General features: G+C 45.7%; 1 protein-coding gene across 6 annotated transcripts in view; it reads right to left on the bottom strand.

Moving 5' to 3' along the window:
• Nucleotides 1-21,031, bottom strand: part of SULF1 (sulfatase 1) — a 177,906-nt gene that overhangs the window by 10,136 nt on the left and 146,739 nt on the right. For 3 of the 6 annotated variants that reach the window (XM_042923558.1, XM_042923557.1, XM_042923559.1), the window contains 8 exons: nt 19,696-19,906; nt 16,808-17,054; nt 14,890-14,986; nt 14,329-14,423; nt 13,945-14,010; nt 12,692-12,864; nt 9,682-9,824; nt 9,464-9,587 (listed from right to left, as the gene is read on the bottom strand). In XM_042923558.1, coding sequence (XP_042779492.1) covers nt 9,464-9,587; nt 9,682-9,824; nt 12,692-12,864; nt 13,945-14,010; nt 14,329-14,423; nt 14,890-14,986; nt 16,808-17,054; nt 19,696-19,906 — 1,156 coding nt within the window. Of the gene's footprint in view, nt 1-6,251; nt 6,318-7,579; nt 7,614-7,636; nt 7,705-9,463; nt 9,588-9,681; nt 9,825-12,691; nt 12,865-13,944; nt 14,011-14,328; nt 14,424-14,889; nt 14,987-16,807; nt 17,055-19,695; nt 19,907-21,031 lie in introns of those variants that run through there. The other 3 variants (XM_042923560.1, XM_042923561.1, XM_042923562.1) reach the window with 3 other exon arrangements.

The following is a 21,031-nucleotide window of genomic DNA, read 5'->3' as shown; positions in this document are numbered from 1 at the left end:
AGAAAACAATAAGGCAAATGAGATAAAATTTCTTGGAACTATTCTTGCAAGTTTTCTGTAAATGTAACATTGTATCAAAATATAAAGTGAACACCTTGTTAGACCTTAGAACTAAGCTTTCCACATTTCTGTCCTGGTTTCTACCAGTCCTCCTATCACAAAAGGAGCTCCTTTCGGGGGGCCATTCTGAAGTTCTTTACTCAGGGAGGAAACGGATGAATAGGTTTGTTCTGACAAGTGAATTTTCAAAATAAATGCAGATGATTTCAAGTTCCAGGCGATTCTCATCCAATCTGGGAAATACAAAGATGGCAAAACCACTAACAGCAATTCAAAACCACATGCAGGTTGCAAGCTGAGCCACATTTCTTACCAGACGGCAACTTATTTGCTTTTAAGAACATGACCACGTAATTATGTCACACTCTACGAGCGGGTGGGAGAGATCACACATGCGTGGCATTGGAACTCTTCCTGGAGCAGTGGTGTTACAATCAACAAAGGCTGCTGGAGTGTCCTGAGAAGCAGAAAGGATAGTTTCTACAGAGAGGGCCTGATGCCTCCCACTCCTTCGGCCTGCTGTCCCCACATCATCTCTGCCACAGCCTCGCCAAAACAGTGCAGTTTCCTGAAAGCACCAGGCTCTCTCTCTCTTCCGCACTGGCATTTCTTCCTAGAATGTGCTTCCCTGCCTCATCATCTGAGTCAGCTCTCAGCCTTCAAAATTAAATTTGAACATCATTCTCTCTGCAAAGCCTTTCGTGACCCTCCTCTTCTCATCCTAAGCACGTTGGGAAGGCCTACATCACGCCTGTAGATGAATGTCGGTACCTGTGCCCAACAGCAAACTGTAAGAGGTCCACTGGAAATTCACAAGCTTTGTAGTTTTACCGATCGTTGCTAACCGGAAGGATGTGTTCATTGATATGGCTATTCTCTTCCCAGGTTTCAGTTCTGAGGGCATTGATTTGATTTACAAAATTGAGAGAGCCTGAACAGGGTATCTGCCCTAATGTAGCCATTCTTTTCTCTGAAGCCCTTCCCTGTTTTTCTGTGTTGTCTTTGAATGTTTTTCTGAAGGCACAGAGTTTCCAATATTTGGGGCCAAATCAGTGTGTATTGTGGAGGACTTTCATGCTGCCTGAAAATTTGCTTTCGGTTTTGAAATTTCAGAGCCTCTGATGAATTCAGGGTCCTGCAAAGTAACTAAAAGCCAATCATAAATACCTTTTTATTTGCTATGCACGGAAGATTTCTAGTGCACTAGTTTTACTGATGACTTGCAAGAACACCTATTTATTTTACAAATAAAAGACTACAAACCTTCAACTAAGAAGACAGTATAGAACTATCAATAAATGTCAGTTATGTCATTTATCTATAGACAAATGACTTTGTATAGTCAATGGCTGATTAAAAGCACATACCTGCTTATTGGGACAAAAGCACATAATTTTCCCTCTTTCTTAGCCCTTGATTAGTAAAAAACCTGCTAACTTTATTACTCATTAACGTGAAGGTAAATGTCCTTCAAAACTCTAGGGTTCTTTGATATATCTCTCACTATTCAACTCTGTTATAAAACACTGTTCATAGAATAATATATATTCAGGGCTTACTTGTGCTAAGCACTTTTCAGATTGCAGCCTATGTAATCCTTACATATTGTTCTGTATATGCATATTATTAGCAAATTTTTACAGATGAGAAAGTGCAGTTAAAAGTTTAAATTGTTGGGGCGCCTGGGTGGCTCAGTCAGTTAAGCAGCCGACTTCGGCTCAGGTCATGATCTCACGGTCCGTGAGTTCGAGCCCCTCGTCGGGCTCTGTGCTGACAGCTCAGAGCCTGGAGCCTGTTTCAGATTCTGTGTCTCCCTCTCTCTGACCCTCCCCCGTTCATGCTCTGTCTCTCTCTGTCTCAAAAATAAATAAACGTTAAAAAAAAAGAAGTTTAAATTGTTGAAAGAGTCAGCACAGTATGGAGATTGAAAGCACAGGCTAGAATCGGACTCCTTGGGTTGATGACCTACTCCATCATTTATCAGGTGTACAATCCTGGGAAAGTTACTGAGTTTCTCTGAGATCCAATTTTTTAATCTATAAAATGGGGATAACAGTGCTGACCTCACAGAGCTATTGTGAGGGGTAAGTGATTTAATATATGCAAAGTACTTAGAAGAGAGCAGGGGCACAGTAAGTCACGTGATACTGTTAGACACTGTCCCCCAAATGGGAGGCCACTGAGCCAGAGCTTGTGGGCAAGCAGGCCCACAAGACTCTTCACAACTATGTATGTTACCTAATCTGATCGACCCAGATCCTCCCATATTATTTCTCACAGTTTAACACTCTTGAATATCTCCTTACTGCATTCAGGATAAAGACCCAATCCTATAACAAAAAAAAAAAAAAAAAAAAAAGCAGGGGGGGAGGGGCAAGGGGCTCCTGGGTGGCTCAGTTAAGTGACTCAGGTCATGACCCCCGTGGTGGACTCTGTGCTGAGTGTGGAGCCTGCTTGGGATTCTCTCTCTCCCTCTGCCCCTCTTGCTTGCATATGCACACACACACTCTCTCTCTTTCTCTTAAAAAAAAAAAACGAGGGGCGCCTGGGTGGCTCAGTAGGTTGAGCGTCCGACTTCGGCTCAGGTCACAATCTCGCGGTCCGTGAGTTCGAGCCCCGCGTCGGGCTCTGGGCTGATGGCTCAGAGCCTGGAGCCTGCTTCCGATTCTGTGTCTCCTTCTCTCTCTGCCCCTCCCCTGTTCATGCTCTGTCTCTCTCTGTCTCAAAAATAAATAAACGTTAAAAAAAAATTAAAAAAAAAAAACACAAAAAAACCCAAAAACCCAATCCTCTGAGGTAGTAGGTAACCAGGGTGATCAGATTGTTTAGATTGGCCGAGGGTCCCAGTTTATATCTGTTGTACTGGCATCCTGTTCAGTTTAGCATTTGTCCAGAATTTTTGAAATTTTAGTTTAGAAAATAGTTTTTAAATGCAATTATTTTATAAATCCACTGACCATATCATTGGTCAGCAAATACATATGTTAAATATAGACCATTTTAATTATTTTTAGTATGCCCTCTCTGGTGGAAGCATCCTTGTTTGGAAGATAAATTCTGTGGTCACCTGACATATAGCACTCTTTGTGAAATTGGCTCTGTTTACCTCTTCTGCTCGCCTCCCATTCCCTTGTACTACCATTGAATTGATCACAGTCCCCCGAATGGATCTTGCCTTCGCACAAACTGTCCCTTCTAGTTGGACCGGTTTTCTTTCCTCAATATCCCATTCTAGATGGTGCCAGCATTGCCTTCAGCATGCAGCGTGAAATACCACCTCCTTGGGAAGCTTCCCTGGATTCCTCGGGGTTGGGTTAGGGGCCCCACACGGCTCTTACAGAATCATCTCTTCCCCTGTCGGGACACTTTGTTTTCTGAACAGTAATGATAATACTTGACCGTGTTCTCCTCCAAGGCAGTGGCTTGCATACAGGTGGTCATGTGGATTCTTTCCTTCTTTATTTATTTACTTAATGGACGAAAGAGGATTAACTTTTCCCCCTCTTACCTTTCCTATTTTGAAACCAATTAAAGGTAAATTATATTCCTCAGTTTGGAGGGTAGGGGCTTAGAGTCCTGCAACACTTTTGTTCCTTTTTTTATGGAGAAGAAAGGCACCAGGTGTAGAATCACCCCTGGAAAAGACAAAATTTTGGACATCCTCCGGGAGCTTAGATTAATTTTGACTTGCCCCTGCCCCTGATCCTGACCAAGTGGCCACTGTTGTGTGATGAAAAACTTATCCCGCCAGTTGGCACGGCTTGTCTAGCAGAGTTCTGGCTGGATGTCAGTGGCTGCCCGACCTCCCCAGGGCACACTTCTGGGCAGGGTGCAAGCTGTCCACTGCATATGGTGACCCCGCCTCTGATCCGTGTCCTAACAACTCTGACCCTAAGGCCCCCATCACCTTAGGAGGCCAGCCTCACTTCCCATCCCTTTAACCCCAAACCCTGACCTGAACCCAACTCTTGGTCAAGCACCTTAAACAGAGAAGTCCAACAGAGCTAAGCAAGCTCAGCGTAAAAATAAAATAGGGTGCACAGTGATCTATGTCGATTATTTCTCAGCAGAACTGGAAAAAATATGGAGAGAAAATGAGTAAATAAAATGGAGTCCTGAGATGTGACAGAGAGAACGGAACCTGCTGAAGCTTCCTTAAAGTAACACGGAGCCGGGAAGTGAAGTTTGGGTTTTGTCCTTCAGTACGTTCAGGCAGTTCAGAAAAAAGACTGAGCTCTGGGTTGGCAGTGAGTGATGAGGAAGCTGGGGGTGGTGCTGATGAGCATCTCTTTTTGTGTCTCATGAAGTCGAGTAACACCCTTTGGAATCATAATATCACTATCCCCTTTCAAACACTGTCTCCTTCCTGTTAATGTTTTGCATCCACGCCCGCCTCACTGATAGCACCCATCATTGCTGGGGCTTGATGCTTGCCAGGCTCTATTCTCAACTTCTTGCTAGTGAGGCAGGATTTGAACCCAAGGCACACCGGCCCCGTCAGCACTAATCAGCCCCTAACACGCAGCCAGGTCGCCCACACCCATCTGCCAGCAGCGAGCTGTGGCTACAGGGCAGATGAGTCAAAAAGTGTAAATGCAACGTGGGCAGAAGCATGGGTGCCAAGGACGGAGCACAGCGTGGCCTGCCGGTCTACTGGGCGTGGAACACGGGTCAGGAAGCAGCCCTGCCAGCACGAGGCTGCCCAGAACCGACGGCCGGCCCCACGCTGCCTGCCATGGACACATAGCCCAGCTGCCAGGAGCAGTTCTGGGCCATCAAAGGCCAGCAGCATCAGCTTTCACAAGCAGTGGGAAAAATAAACACCCCCTCAACCTGTTGATCCTATTCTATTTTGCAACACAGAAATGATGGCTTTCAACTCAAGCCAAGAATTCCTTCCTGAGTCATGGCGGCTGGTTTCTGAGCGGTGCCCCTGCTCTGTGCTTGTCTTAACTGGAAAATGACCAGTATGAGTAAGCAAAGCGTTGCAGCCTGTCCCCGCCTCATGCGCATGCCACGGCACTAAGTAAATAGAACAAATATGAAGTTGAACGGGGAACAGACTTGCCTTTGGAAGGCCCTTTAACAAATACATGTAAAGATTAATTTTTCCACATCCTCAGAATTGAAGGCAGTCAAAAAGCCCTGAGTCAATCTCGTGTGAGAGAAACGTTTCTGAAAGACTGCTGAATTTTCAAATTTCACATCCCTCAGGTTTGGCTACTATCACTTTTCTCGAAGTCTTTTATAATGAAATTTCATATGAAAATGCATTTAATTAGTTTTCTAAAAAAAAAAAAAAAAATCCGAATCTTCTTGGAGAATCGGGGCTTCTGAAACCTGGTAAGAGGGCCATCGCTGGAGGGCTGTGTCCCGGTAAGCACCATCTGAGACAGTCATTTCGGTGAGTCCACACCTACGGTGGCTTTTTCGACACCTGTTCCCTTCAGTCCAACGGGGCGCAGTGAGCAGGGGAGGCCACGTCAAACACTGCATTTGGGTATCCAGTGAGTCCCCGAGTGGGACAGGCAAATGCCCCTCAGTAGCCCTGTTTCAGGATTTCTTGCCTGCAATGTGGGTGTCGGCCAAAAGACAGCTTGCCCCCCGCATCATGAAATGGTAGGATCTGGAAGTGCCAGTCGTTGCGTGTTAACAGTGTCCGCCTATCTGTCCTTTGGGAAGGACTTTAGGGAGGAAGAGGCAACGGGTAACTCTGTCACCTTGCACATGTTAGCTTCCAACGGCCACAGTCCCGGGGTTGACGGCGACCCCGTCAACAACGAGTTACCAAGGCTCTGACAAATGGCCTCACAAATGGCGGATTTAGTGGTGGGTGGCAGAGAAGGGAGAGGGAAGAGTCCCAGATGCTTGCCGTTTAATCAGGACCAGAGTGCAGTTAAACATTCTTCATCTCAAAGTTGGCCGGGTATGACTTGATGGAGAATAGCTCTCTGACTCAGCTCTGACCAGGCCGGTGACTTAAATAGCCTATTAATACCCTTTACCTCGTTCATGACAAGAAGTAAAAGAAAGCTCAACTGACAATCCCTCAGCTGTAAAATTGAGTGCCTCATAAAATAACCGTAAAGTCAATATCTAGTGTTAGGTCCATTAAAAATGTCACACTCTGGAAATGTTTTAATGTGGCCCCTGGGAAGCAGGCAAAACAATGCTGGTGTGTGGGATATTACCTCGTCAGCCCATAGCCCTGGTGAGACCAGCTTAAGGGTGGGTTCTTCTGCTCTGTCCTACGTGTGCTGGGGGTGATGTGGGGTCAGGGTGGGGGGGGGGGAGGGCAGAGCAAGGAAAGGGAAGAAGACAGGAGAGAAGAGAAAAAGAAGAGATACATACATGGTTATTAAACATCCTCAGAAGTCCAGCTTTCTTTGTTTTATTATTTGTTTACATCTTCCCCGCCACCTTTCCTGTTGTTTAGCTTCTGGTCAGATCAGTGAGGTGCCCCGGAAAAGGAAGAATCTGAGAGTACAGCTCAGGAGGCTGGAGAGAGGCAGTGGGGCAAACAGGGTTCCCTGGCACGGCACCAAGGAAGCCCATGTTCCTCTGATGGATTCCTCAACTATGGTGCTGACTCCTCGTGACTCTGTTTCCCCACAGTGGAGGTGGTCAGGACAGTCCCCTCCTGCCCACACCGCACGTTTCTGACAAATCCACCTAAGGTCTACGCTTAGAGTGGAAAAATATCAAGGGCTGATGATGCCAGGTGATCCTGTGACATGGCCACCAGGCATGTCGGACCCCCTCACTGAACATGAGGTAAGAGGGATGGGTGGGGGTTGGAGAGAACAAGGTGGCTGGGCTGAGGCCTGTTTATGAAGTTTGGGTGTGTCAGGCGGTATTGTCTCTGTGCTGTGCTGAGACCTCTCTGTAGGGCTTGACTCCAGGTACCCTGTCCCCAACCCAGCACCTTCTCCTCACTCACCACCACCCTGCAGAGCCTTTGGAATCGTATCACTGCTGCCTTTCACCACCCACTCTAATTAAGGAGTCTTAACAAGGAAGCTCCTTCTATTTCCTCCAACTTCGGCTTTTGAATGCTCTTAAATTTCCCATTACTCCTTTTTGGGTCTCGGGTCTTTGACATTCATTATACTTTGTAAAAAATCTCTAAACCGGTTTCCATGAAGCCTCTCCACCAAATCAATGTGTGAGCACCACAAGGGAAAAGAATTCTCCCAAACTCTCCCCAGGGCTCCCAAGGGTCATTCTATTTTTTTCCCCCCCTTTCACAGCAATCCATGCTTAAAAGCATCATCTAATGAGCAAACACGCATGGGAGTAAATGCTCTGAGAGACATCCCGCTGTGACAGTCAGCTGATTAAAAGCAAAATGACAGATCTGTAACCAACGACACAATATGGTGGAGAATGCTGTTAGCACATGCACGCACCCACACTTTGCTCTGTGCAGCATGGTGAGGAACAGAAATTAGTTGAAATGGCTGGATCATGCAATTATTGGGAAAGAAGCTGTGGGGGAGAATAAAAAAAATGTGAATACCTGTGTAGGTCATAGCTTCCTCCATCTTTATTTCCTGACATAGGAAAATACAAGAGTAATTTATGTTAGCTTTAGAACTCATAAAACCATTCACTATGTCGTTTTCCATGCACAACATCTAAATCCTAGAAAGAAACATATTGTGTTAAATACAGACAGTGCTGAAGTCCCACAGAGCTTTTCTAGTAGACAGGTTCAAAATGAGCAGTGAAAGCTATAAATTAAAAGGTTTGAGATAAAATGTATAGGGGTTTCTTTGGTGGCAAAGGAGGAGAGAACCCATTTAAAAGCAGTATGAAAAGTACTTCCAGTCAGTCTCAGTAAAATTTTGGTTATTTTTAGACAAAACAGTTGGGAAAAAAGGGGGGGGGGCAACAATCATCTCCTGTAGGAATTGTCTAGAAGGTGGAGGGGACTACTGGCTTCACTGGCTCTCCCTTGTGTGTCATTCCATCAAGAGACTATCAGACTTCCCTGAACAGAGTTAGCTCACCACCAGTAAGAGAGCCAGGTCTTTTGGGGGAGAACTGTCCGGGTATAAAATTTGAAAAAGCAATAATTGGTTCAATTTCTAGGCCTTATTGAGATTTTTCGTTTGTTTGTTTATTTTGTTTTTGGTGTGTGGAGGGGTAAGATTTGAGGAAAAGCTCAAACAGATAAGCAGGATATCTGAAAAGATTGGAGCTGGGTGGGGTCAGCGACCAAAGACCTATTCTGCAGCTCAGTCAGGACTGGACTTTACAGGCGGCCAAATGATTTGATTAAGGTGTTAACTGAGAAGTGTTGGCCGATGGCTGTGAGGTGACCTCTCTCACAGTGTTTATAATTTCTTTTGGGGTCTTTGCAGCTTGAAAGCCTCAGGACCCTGCAGGGGTGGAAATGACAAGAGGTAGACATTGATTCTTTGGAGGTAGGACCCCCTCCCCCCCCTTCAAGTCACATGACCCAGGGGAGAGGCCTACTTTTAGGGCTGGTGATATTGGCTCTGCCAGGTGCCCAGAGACACCGGCTATTAGGGACACAAAGCAAACTCAGCTGCATACAAAGGTCTCCTGCAAACCACTCCCCGCCACCACAGAGTTCAGCTCTTCGCTCTTTTGGGGTTGGCTGCCGTGCTGATGCCAATGACCTCGCCAGTGCCAGCTCCTTCTCCTCCCTTCATTGGACTGCTGGAATTTATGTTTCTACAGGAATTACGACAAACTGAGTATTCTCATCAATTAGGAAAGAGCTGGGACAGACACTGAAAAAAATGGCAGCCTCACGAACCACAGGCGAAATTAGCTTAATGCTGCAGATCTGGGAGGGAGCATCTAGTTGATTCCATATGGACCCTCTAACACTGCTGGATCCCAAGACAGTGAATTACCCAAGTATCTCTAGTTTCAGAGGGGAAATACTGGTACAAGAAATCGAATTCACTGTGTCATGGGCAGGGATCCAATTAGGGCAGCTCCCAACTGTGCTAAGCAGAAACAGGACATTGTGTGTTCCCATCCAAATTCAGTTAAAAAATGAGGATATCCTGGTTTGCCTAAGAGTATAGATCATGCCTGTTGACAGCAATAACAAATAAATCCCCAATGCCTTCATCCCGCTTGCCAGTGGATGCCTCTATCAGGAAGGTTTACTAGTAGAACAGACGTGTGGGACAAATTGGAATAAAACACTCACCAAATCTTTTGGCGTGTTAAATTTTTCATTAATGCTCCCAGAGATAAACTTAGAGAACAGATTATGTTTGGAACTGCCTGGAAGTGTCCCAATCTCTGGGTTTCTATGCATAGCATCGTTTCAAAGGCAGAAAACTTGACAACACAAAGAATTTCCCAGGAAATACAGGAAAAAAAACAACAACAACCACCACCTTTTTTTCCCCCTTACCGACTTCAAGGCCCTTAGGTCTTGGATTGCACTGCTTATACCCTTGGCAGCTTCTGAGCTCCATGAGTTGTACATGTAGCTGGTTCAAAATGCCCCGTTCCACTGTGTGCACGGTGTTTGTGAGCTGTGGGTGAAGAGGCCAGGACAACATATTTAAGCTCATGTTCTGGCTGTTTTGTTTCCAACAACCTTCATAAAATGAAAACATACTGACTTACCTGATAAGGATCTGTATTCATATCAAAATACTCCAAAAAGCCAGTGGCGAACTCACAGAAAAGAAAATTATGCGTCTCATTAACTGTACGTAAACACCAGTAGGTATTATTGTTAGAGCTCGTGCAGGCACAGAAAGATCCCACTGTTGGTAAAAAAGAAAAACGAAAGGCAAAGAATGAAAAAAACGAAAACGTAGGCAGGCTAGCCATTCTAGCATTTCCTCATCTTTATAACTTAGGGGCACATTTTCTTTCTTGGAAGTACTATGTGTTTAGGTGTTAAAAAAATTGTATTTTCCCCCTCTCTAAGAGGTGGAAAGCAGGAAAAGGTGGAAAACAGGGAAAACGATGGCAATCTATGATAGTGAATACAGGCTGAAGGCCAGGGTGAAGTTTTAGGCACGTTGGTTTGCCCCCCACCCCTGTTGGGCAGTGGTCTCTGGAATAGGGTGGGTGGAGAACGGGAAGGGAATTATCAGAATTTACATTTCTGGTTATTTTTATCTTTTATTTATTTTTTTTAAAGGATAAAATGGTTCTAAAATAAAGACATGGACTGGTGCCCTTGAGTGTCCTCATCTGGCCACACGTCACAAATGGTGCATGGAAAGAGGGAGTTCTGCAGGGGGAAGGGGTTTGCAGACGACTTGAGCCCAGCTCAGTGGATTGAGGGATGATGTAATTTGTGATCATTGTAGATGACACTTTCACATGAGACAGGCTATGACCTTGAACAGCTTTGGCATCATGCAGAGGTTCACTGGTTTTCTGGTGGAAAGTGTCTCAGACACTTTGGAAACAAAACAAACCATCCAGTCTTCTTCTATAGAAAGAAAGTTTCTAAATTTCTGACCTTTCCTGCAACAATAATTGAACTTTAGAAATATGCTGTCTAGCAAATACTTTTAAAGCAGTTGGAATAGGCACACTTATGCGCATTCATTGTCTACTATGTACTTTGCATGTATTAACTCATTTAATCCTTAAAAAAATCTTATGAGACAAAGATTATTGTTATTTCCATTTTACAGATGGGAAAAATGAGGCTCAGAGAGGGTAAGTAATTTATTTGAGGTCACACAGCTGACAAGTAGCAGCGTTAAGGGTCTGGCTGGAGGGTATACCCTTAACCACTATATGTCACTTGCCCACCTATCCAGTATTAAACACACTAAATCTGTCCCCTTAAGCTAAAAGAAATGTTTTAGACAACGAATGAGAAATGATTTTTTTTCTAATTTTATTTTGATAGACTATTTTTAGAGCATAAAATGGTTCACAGCAAAACTGAGCGGAAGGCACAGAGAATTTCTAGAGAATACCCCCATCTCCACAGATGCAGAACCTTCCCCACTATCAATATCTCTCAACACGGAGACAACTAATGAACCTACATGAACACGACGTCATCACCCAAAGTCCACAGCCTACATTAGGGTTTGCTCTTGGTGTCGTACGTCCTATGGGCTTTGACCAACGTATGATGACATGCGTCTACCAGTATAGGGTCATACGCTGGTACGTCACATCACTGACCTAAACATCCGCATTTCTCCATCTATTCCTTTCTGCCCACAGGAGATGATTTTTCAGGCTGCTGTGTTTCTAGGGGCCCAGCCCAGAGCTTGGCGGAGAACAGACCCCCACAACCTGAATGACCCTCAGAGATCCTCATGTCCCGGTTTAGGGAACACCATTGAAAGTCAGAATGCTATGAGTTTAAGAGTTCACTTGGCTTTAGCGTGGCTGGAAATGAAAATGCAAACTTGAACGCTGAAATCAAAAAGCATCAAAATGGAAAGACAAAACAAAAATCCTCATAGGTAGGCCCGAAACTCCCAAAGAATGGGTCTTGGGTTCCTGCAGTCTCCAAATCCCACTTTGAGAAACACTGACCCAGCTGGTCCTACTGTGATCTTTTCAAAGAGGAGATCTGGGGTTTTAGCTACTCCCTGGGTCGGTAAGCCTTCAATCAGATGATGTGCCACAAGAATTTAGGGCATTATTTCTAGATGGCCTCAGTGAACACTGTGCATAGACCACCAAAACAAATGTGAAGTATAATTTTAAAAGCACACAATTGTTATTATTCCATGTCATCAGCAATTCCGTATAAAACTAAATATTTTGTGGAGTCTCTATTCTTCCCCACAAACATGACACTAGGTAGTTAAGGGGGCTGAGAATTAGTAGGCTATGGCTCCTGCCTTTAAGGGGGTTTCACTTCCTTTTATTATAGTTAGAGCATTACATGAAATACAGCAGCAACAAAATACATAGGAGGCAAAATCGTTTGCCCATTTATTTAGTTATTCAGTCATAGAGCAGTCTTGCTGGGTAGGCACTATGCCAGGAGGTGGGCACTATGTGAAATAACACCAACAGGAGAAAGACCCAGGGCGAGCTTGGCATTTTCAAGTAAAATGTGAAAACAAATCTCTAAAGAAAAAAATAATGCTTGGCAAAAATCATTCTAGAAAATAAGAGGATGCTCCCCACTTGAGTTATTCTAGGTCCCTGGTTTTATGCTGCTGAAGCCTTGGTCTTCAGGACTGTAGTGTGAGTCACTGTCTCTGCGTGGCAGCAGTTAGTGGCATTTAGAAGGAGCAATTGACACGAGGTGACGGGTGTTAATGCAATCATCATTTCACAGTCGGCAAAACCTTGGTTTTCGAGCATAATTCGTTCTGGAAACATGCTTGTAATCCAAAGCACTTGTGTATCAAAGCGAATTTCAAGAGCCGTTGGCTCAGCTGTGATCGTGTGACGTTCGGCGTCATGGACCGCTCGTACTGCAAGACATCGCTCGTTTGTCCAATTAAAATTTATTAGAAATGTTTGCCCGCCTTGCAGAACACGCGCAGAGCAAGTTACTCGCAATCCAAGGTTCCACTGTGCATAGACATCAGGTCTGTCTGCCATACACCTTAAAACTTATACAGCGCTACTCCATAAAACTGGGAGAAAGATTTCTAAAAAACCCTCAAAAACCAAACCACTCAAAACTTACGGTTCCAGAACGGGGCCGTCTGCCAGTGGTTGTTGTCGTGCGTGAAGCAGGTGAGGCCCGGGAGGCTGCATTCCTCCCCCTTCCTCTGCCGTTTCTTCTCTTTCCTCTCCTTCTTCCTCCTACGGTTCTCCTTGAAAAGCTGCAGTTTGCTGTCTACCTCCTGAGCAGCTTCCCTATCCCAACAGAAGGGATCTGTTAATGATCGGAGAGCACTTTCCCAACGGAAACTACTATCTTCGCTCTGTATCTCACACAAATAGGCAGACACACAATAATAAGATGACTTTTATTTTTCACAGAGGGCCTCAAACTCTAATCGGCAAGAACGAAGGCATACTCATTAAGTGACAGCTCGCTTAGAATGTTACGGAGCCTTGGGGCGCCTGGGTGGCTCAGTCAGTTGGGCATCTGTCTTCAGCTCATGTCCTGACCTCGTGAGTTTGAGCCCAGCATCGGGCTCTCGGCCGTCAGCACGGAGCTGGCTTCGTTCGGATCCTTTGTCGCCCTTCTCTCTGCCCCTCCCCCACCTCTCAAAAATAAACATTAAAAAACATTGTAAAAAAAAAAATAAAAAGAATTTGATTGAGCCTTAAAGGATCAACATTTTCTTCCTCATGTACATGTAAACACTGGTGGAAGTAGTCAATGTGATGCGTGGATCCTGCCACACCCTGTGGACAAATGGCTTCACTTCCTGGGGACTCAGTATTTATCAGCCATAACGTCAATGGATAGTTGGATTAGATGCCTTGGAAAGAATTTCCTTTGGTTAGTATTTTGTTATTTTCCATAAAAGGCTCAACTTCTAATATCCTAAATCCCCTTCATATGCCAATTATATTATTCTTTTAAAAATACGTGTATTTCTTCCAACTTTCAGAACTCAGCACAATTGCAGACTACCCTACGGAATACACCAACCTAAGCAAGACGGTCCCCATTTCCCAGTCACTGTCCACAGAAAACAGCGCACGGAGTAAAATCCAGTTACTTTCCCAACATTGGCAGACAACACATAGAGAATTAGAACAAACTCCTCATAGCTCCTCCTCAAAGGATTCCAAAAACATTGCCATGCTCTCTCGGCAAGGTGTGGGCTTTGTTTCCAGCTTCTGGGACTGGGTGCCCTCTTGGCTGAATCTGCTTTTATGAAGCAGCACCACTTGGAACAAGGGGGTCCCTGCTGTGTTTCAGAAGTGCCCAGTGGACAGTCCTTCGCTCCCAGCAAATGTGGAAAACAGAGAGTCACTTACTTAAATGGGTGGAGATGACTCTTCACCTTCTCTTGCTTTTTCACACCTTTCTCTTTATTATAATAGCTACGGGCAAGAAGATTGAAAAGTGAGTCTCAGTTCCACATTCAATCAGACAGTTCATTTTAGAAACAGAAGGCAGAATAGAAGGAAAGCTGTTACTTTGTTGTTACTATTTAGCTCAAAGGGACCTTTTAACCTTGGGCTGAGGTTTATGACGGATCTCATTTGACCCGAACAGGTTAGGTCATTACAGTACATGGTAACAAATTCGGTTTGTTATGCCTTCTGTTGGCATAAGAGAGAAACAAGCCTGCTGCTTATCACTGTGGCTTGCGGAAACAAGAGTTTAGAAAAAAGACCGTGGGATGGTTACACACTCACCTCTGTTTACTACAGGCACATTCCTCGGGTTTTCTCCTCTTTAGGTGCCCCCTCACTTCTCTCAAATTCTTAATTTTATCTTGCAAAGCTTCAATCTGGAAGACATATACTTGAACAGTTACCTTTTAAGGCAAGGATTTTCTATGCTGCCTACCTCTCTTTTACTTTCTGTGTTCCATCATCCTAGCTATTCATCTGAGATGATAATTAACTTGGAAACCCACTGGGCACGGAATACGCCTACCTCGATATTCCTACTGATGTGCTGTAGGTAAACATTAACAGATGTCTCAACTTAACAACTGAATCATTTCCTCGCAGAGATTTCAGTCTGCGTTGGGCCAGTCCCCGCTATGATTTTTACACTCTATTTTGTTTTCAGGCAGGACCATCACTCTATCACTGGGGAAAGATAAATACCCTGCTATTCTATTTTTCACATAATTGTAATTATAAAAAAAAGATGAAGTGGACACTCAGTGAGCCCCACCGGTCACAGCCGGGCTGGCGAGCCGAGCTCACATTTGGAATACACCTTCCAATCACATAGCCGTGGCTAACCTCTTTATCAATGTATGCCTTGTGGTCCTTCCAGGCTCTGGCTGATTGATACAGTTCTCTCTCACAATGGATTGTATCATTCGGAAGAATAAAGCACCTGCAGAAACCAACCCAAAACAATAGAAATAGGTTTATATGCTAATGTTAAAATAAACATTAGAAATAGCAAAGGGAATATAATTATCTTCTAAACTTTTAATTTGGATGCAAGCAGTTGTTTGGAGCTGAGCCATAGACCAGGATGCGTGGCAATGTCTCCTGACCACCGGTGTGGGTAAATGATGGTGACAGAGACAGACCGTTACTAAGATCGCCTTTCACAGCAATATTCAATATTCATGTCTCCAAGAACAGATAACCACCGGAAAACTCCAATTTCGAAAGCCTGATGAAATGCCACAGGAAAAATGGAAGTTTGCACAAGTTATGATGGAAGAGGAAGTAAGTTGTCTGATTAAAGAAATGTAGAGTTAGAAGGGGGTTGTTTATCCCATTCATTTTGTTACAGACAGGCTGCCTGAAGCACCCCATTAAGTTTGAAGCGAAGAGGGGCACCTGGGTGGCTCATCGGCTAAGCATCCGACTCCTGGTCACGATCTCACAGTTTGTGGGTTTGAGCCCCGCGTCTTTGGGCTTTGCTCTGACACTGTGGAGAGCCTGTTTGGGATTTTCTGTCTCCCTCTCTCTCTGCCTCCCCCCTCCACCTCTCAAAAATAAATAAATAAACATTTTTAAAAAGTTTGAAGCAAAGAAACAGCCTTAGGGATAGAGAGGAATTGGGATAAGTGGTCAGTCAATACTAAGAGTGGAACCCTGGTCTAAATCTCTTAGTGTATAACTATAACAACTATAGTTGACCCTGGAATAACACGCATTAGAACTACACAGGTTCACTTACGTGCAGATTTTTTTTTTTTTTTCGGATAAACACAGTACAGTACTGTAAACATCGTCTCTTCCTTGTGATTTTCTTAATAACATTCTCTTCTCTAACTTACTTTATTGTAAGAATACCGTATATGATACACATAAAATATGTGTTTATCAGCTGTTTATATTATCACTAACACTTCTGGTCAGCAGTAGGCCATTAGTAGTTAAGTTTCTGGGGAGTCAAAGTTATACGTGGAATTTCAACTGTGTGTACGGGGGGGGGGGGAGGGTCTGTGTCCCCAACCCCCACTGTGTTCAAGGTCAACTGTATGGGCACCGGAAGACCAGACCCAAAGATAAAGATCCTGACAGAGCTCATGACAGCATGCTTCCCCAAAGTGATACGATGAGAGAGAGAAAAAAAGACCCTCCTAATACATTCAGAAGGAAAATTTTTCTCTATCAAGACAAGACCTGGATCTTGGAAGGAAAAGGAGAACCGAGGTGGTCCATTAGAGCTGTGAGATTATCAGCTCCCTTCCCTGTTTCCACGGCTCCCGAGGCCCTCCGTGCTCTCTGGGTTCTGCACGGGTTCGTGAGGTGTTCCTGCATCTCACGACTGTTCTCCAGGCCCCACAGGCCTCCCGTGGGCTGGGTTTCGTTCCTGAGGCTGTGAGCGCACCACTGTTCTGAGCCGCAGTAACGGTGCAGCACCCAGAGCCTCTACCAGCGCCAGGAATGGCTTCCATCTGTTACCCAGACTCCCACAAAGGTAACCGTTCAAGGGCAGAACTCCATGCCTGCTAAGTTAAGATGCGACAGAACCACTCTGGCTGATTAGCCTCAATGCGAAACCGAGCCCAAAGCATGTGTCCAAATGCACGACTGTTTGGACTCCCCGTTGCTGCTTTTAACCCTGGTTGTTATACAGGCCAGCCTCCAGACCCTGGACTGCCAAGTGGTATCACTTTCCGTAAAGAAGGAAGACAGTGATAAGATAAGGTGACAACTGTGAACTCAGCCCTCGAGAACTGAGCCTTCCTACTTGTGGGTCACTCGGACGGTGGTGGGCAAGCCCAGGGCATTGCCTCTGTCTGCTAGCATGGTGTCCCCGTCGCCCACAGCCTGGTGACCCCCAGGCCCCCGGTGGCCTTCATCATGGCGCTTGGCGATGTTTCTTGGTCTCAGCACTTGCAGCTCTTCTTCTTCCAGGTTTATGTCATATATTTCGCCTTCAAATTCGACTGACAAGGAACGTGTTTGCCGAGTGTGGACAAATCTGGGCTTGTACTCTGGAAATAAGGGAAGATGTGTTAATACGGACATCCAGGTGTAGTTGAGGAGGGAGGAGAATCACGCCCTGGCTCAGGGGGCATGCTGGGAAGGGGCAGGCAGTATGTGCTGCACCGTTGAGGGGCAGCAGGGTGCTGTGGGCAGCCCCCTGGAATCCACGTCCGGAGCCGTGGGCTCTCGTCCGGCTCTGGCACTGCCCGGCAGTGCGGTGGAGGGCACGTGCCTCTGGGCCTCGGCCCTTCATCCCTCCAGGCAGGGGGGAGGTCTGGGCGCCTTCTAAGTTCCTTTCCACTTAGGGCAGGCCGTGAACTTGCACACTGCGTTTTCAACTCGAACTGCTAAGGCAGTTTGTTTGGATAAAACTATACTCCCAACTACAGTATTAATAATGATACTGTCATTTATCGAGCTTTTGCTATGTAACACCCACCTCATACTTATCTCTAACCCACAATCTTGGAAGGCCTGTATTATTATAATTCATCCTTACATTAAGAAAACATATTAGATTGTCTGAACAGGCTCGTAGATCTGGTGCTACGCTTCTCCAGGAGGGAACACTGAAGCTCTGAATGCTACCTCGCAAGTGCGAGGTTGCGTAGCCCATAGCTGTGGGAACCAGGACTCTAGTCTCCCAGGTTCTAAAGGCTACAGTCCTCCCACCACATTGGGCTGCTTGTGCCAAAGGGTAAATGCTCTCGACACCTTATATTTGTGCAAATGACAGAGGAATGCTCTAAGAAAAATTAAGTGTTGCAGATGTTTTTATCAGCCAGCTGACTAGTGATACCTGGCAGATGGAAGGCAAGGCCAGGAGAGGCCAGCGTGTTTTCTGGTCACTGTAATCCACTGCTCATGGTGTGTTAGACAAGAGCTTTCACCAGCAAACCTTTGCCCCTCCTTACGAGATGCACTTGGGATCTGAGGGGGCCTACTCACGTGGCCTTTCTCTCTCCAGCCTGATGCTAAAATAGGAAGAAGGGGGGCACACAGGCTGCAGAATCAGAATAGTGCTCACCACAGGATCTCGCTGTGATGGCAGTTTCCAGAGGAGGAAAACGCCTCTGTAACAATCAGCAGGCCACTGAGGGTGGTCAGGAACACCTCCTGTCCTCGAATACGTGAGCTTCCATGTGGTTTGAAAGGGTGGCCCCAGACATCTCCAGTTTGTGCTCAATGAGAACAACAGCAGGGTTTACGGTCACTGCTGCAGAGTGACATTGAGCCTCCTGGGAGAGAGGAGGCTGTCCCTACCTCCTAGCCCAACGCTGGCAATCAGCTTCCGTTAAGGGAGGCTGTGGGGGAATCTTTGTCATTTGTCGGCTTTCCATTTGATATCTTTGTGTGAACTATTAAACCTGGCATTTTCTCTCAGGGAGGAAAAAAAAATCTCCCAAATCAATCATTCTCAGCCTTTGGGTTATGGATTCCTTTAAGAATGTATTGAAAGTTATACTCAGAAAGTTATTGAAAGTTTCACACAGAAGTCCACCTGTGGACTCCAGGATAAAAAAGCCAATGCTGGGGCGCCTGGGTGGCTCAGTCGGTTAAGCGTCCGACTTCAGTTCAGGTATGATCTCGAGGTTTGTGAGTTCAAGCCCGACATCGGGCTCTGTGCTGACAGCTCGGAGCCTGGAGCCCACTTTAGATTCTGTGTCTCCTCCTCTCTCTGCCCTTCCCTGGCTCATGGTCTGTCTCTCTGTCTCTCAATAATAAATAAATGTTAAAAAAAAAAAAAAAAGCCAGTGCTAAGAGTGTCTATTGTTCTAGTGATTGATTTGATTTCCTAATTTACAATATGGGGGACACGGGCCTGGCTCAGTCAGTAGAGCATGCAACTCTTGATCTTGGGGTTGTGGGTTCAAGCTCCACATTGGGCGTACAGCCTACTTAAAAAAAAAAAAAAAACAAACTACCTAATTTACAACACGGAATGGAACTTGATGTATCTTACTGTTTTCCAAACCCGTATAGAAAAAATTGCCACAGATGAGTCACTTCTCATATTCAGCCACTAGATGGCACTAGACTCTCATTCTTTTACAGAAGGTGCCCGACTGGGTTTTCACATCTGTACAATCATAGGAATCTTATAGCTGCCTGATAGGGTTTTTATAAAGATGGCAAGCAGTGCTTTTCATACTGAATTTGACTGTTTGACCATCCCAGCCAACAAGAGGAATTAAACAAAAACTGTCCTAAAACAGATGTGCCTAAAAACCGCATGTATGCTTTTCTTACTAGTTAAATGCATAAGCAATGAAACCTTGACTTTTTATTTTCTCCTTTTTTTTTAAAGTAGCTCAAAGCAGACTAATCAGGATATTAGCATTAATGTAAAATACACCTGACTTAAACTCTACCCTCCGCCCCTAGCCCCACCTTTTACCCTGTATAGCTCTTTCCTGTGCGTGTTTACGTTTTGTCTGGTGTGTTTACTGAATATATTTTCGTTCTATGCTTAAGTTAAAGTGTGCACATACCAAATTAGCTCTCGTATTTGGAACAGGACCATTATTTGCTTTCGCCCCAACGCCATGCATTGATAATATCTAAAATGTGGAAGGAGTGGCCTTTTCTCTCTAATGTCCACTTGCAAAGCCTTGGCCTGCCACTGAGATGTCACTGCGTGTTGCTTACTCGGAGTCCCCTGGTTTCTCAGGAACTGCCTTTGGCTCTTCCTCTGGCTTCTGCCGGTGCGATAGCCAGGTTCTCCGCAGCTGCATTCCTTGTCGTGGAAGCCGCGAGAGTAGAGGTTCCGCGTGCTCTGCCGCACGGTGAGCAGGTCACTGGATCCTTTACACTTGTGAATTCGGAGCTTGCCAGATGTGTCCTCAATGCACTGCCACTTCTGCAAAAGCCAACGTGAGAGCGGTTTACCCCTCCTGCTCCAGGTGCTTCGTATCAAGGACCGCTGCATCAGGTTCCGGAAGCCCGGGCAACCCCGATAAGCAGAGCCAACGAAGGAAGGCAAGCTTTTAACTGACCCTGCAACGAGCCTACCCCCGGTTCTCTCGGTTCTCTCACGGGAGGCAAAGACAGATGACACCGGAATCATCGGAAATCAGAACTACCTCAGCGACACTAGAGCCCAAAATTGATACATAAATGCTCAGGATCCAGACTAAACAGTCTTGAGTGAGACACGTAAAAAGCCCTGAATTCACCCAGCCACAGAGCACAGCTGTCACGGCTGTTTTCACCAGACCCCTCTTCCTCTGGAAAAACAAACCTGGCTGCTTTGTTCTCAAGCCCCTGAATTTCTGACCCGGGCCAGGGAAGAGTGGCACGTGAGGCAGCCGGAGAGGAGTTTAACCGGAGTCTGCCGCAGCGCGGGCCAGCTCTCACAGGGCCGGGACGTTAGCAAACGTGTCAGGGGTGCTCTGGGCCTCTTCTTATCCTCCTCCGGACCCCGCAACCCTGAAGAGACAACGCGCACCTTCCCAAGAGACAGGCCCGGGGTGGGGGGGGGGGGGGGGAGGGGGGGGTTGGCACTGGGTTTTCTCCTTTGAGCCTTCTATCAAGCCTGCCGCAGACACCGCGGGCTTACTTCTAGATCAATGGGACGCGGCACTGGGTCTCCGTGTCCCTCCCACCTGCTGCCCAGGCTTCTTGAACTTCAGTCTGCCTGAAGTAATAGCACTTCTCCTCGGGGCATTTCATGGGATCCTCCGCATGTTACCTAAAGGCCTAATAACCTTCCTTTTACTTTTTCTTTTCCCCTGGCCTCCTCTCTAAAATGGTAATTTGGGAAGTATGCTGACCTTGGTCTGAAGTTGACCACAGTTGTGACAACACGCTGTCATGCAGTGTTATCAAACTTTTGTCTTTTTTTTCCCCTTCCATCTATGAGTATCCCCTGTGTACAATTATTGACACTTTTCTCTAAATGGACACATTTCTAAGCAGTGGCCAAAGCAACAGCCCCTGTAAAATTACGTATTTGGTGTGCCAGTTACATATTTCAAATATATAT

The sequence above is a fragment of the Panthera leo genome, chromosome F2, assembly GCF_018350215.1.
Source record: "Panthera leo isolate Ple1 chromosome F2, P.leo_Ple1_pat1.1, whole genome shotgun sequence".
Lineage (NCBI taxonomy): Eukaryota > Metazoa > Chordata > Mammalia > Carnivora > Felidae > Panthera > Panthera leo.
Note: the sequence above shows the minus strand (reverse complement) of the source record. Positions and strands in the feature narration are given on the sequence as shown.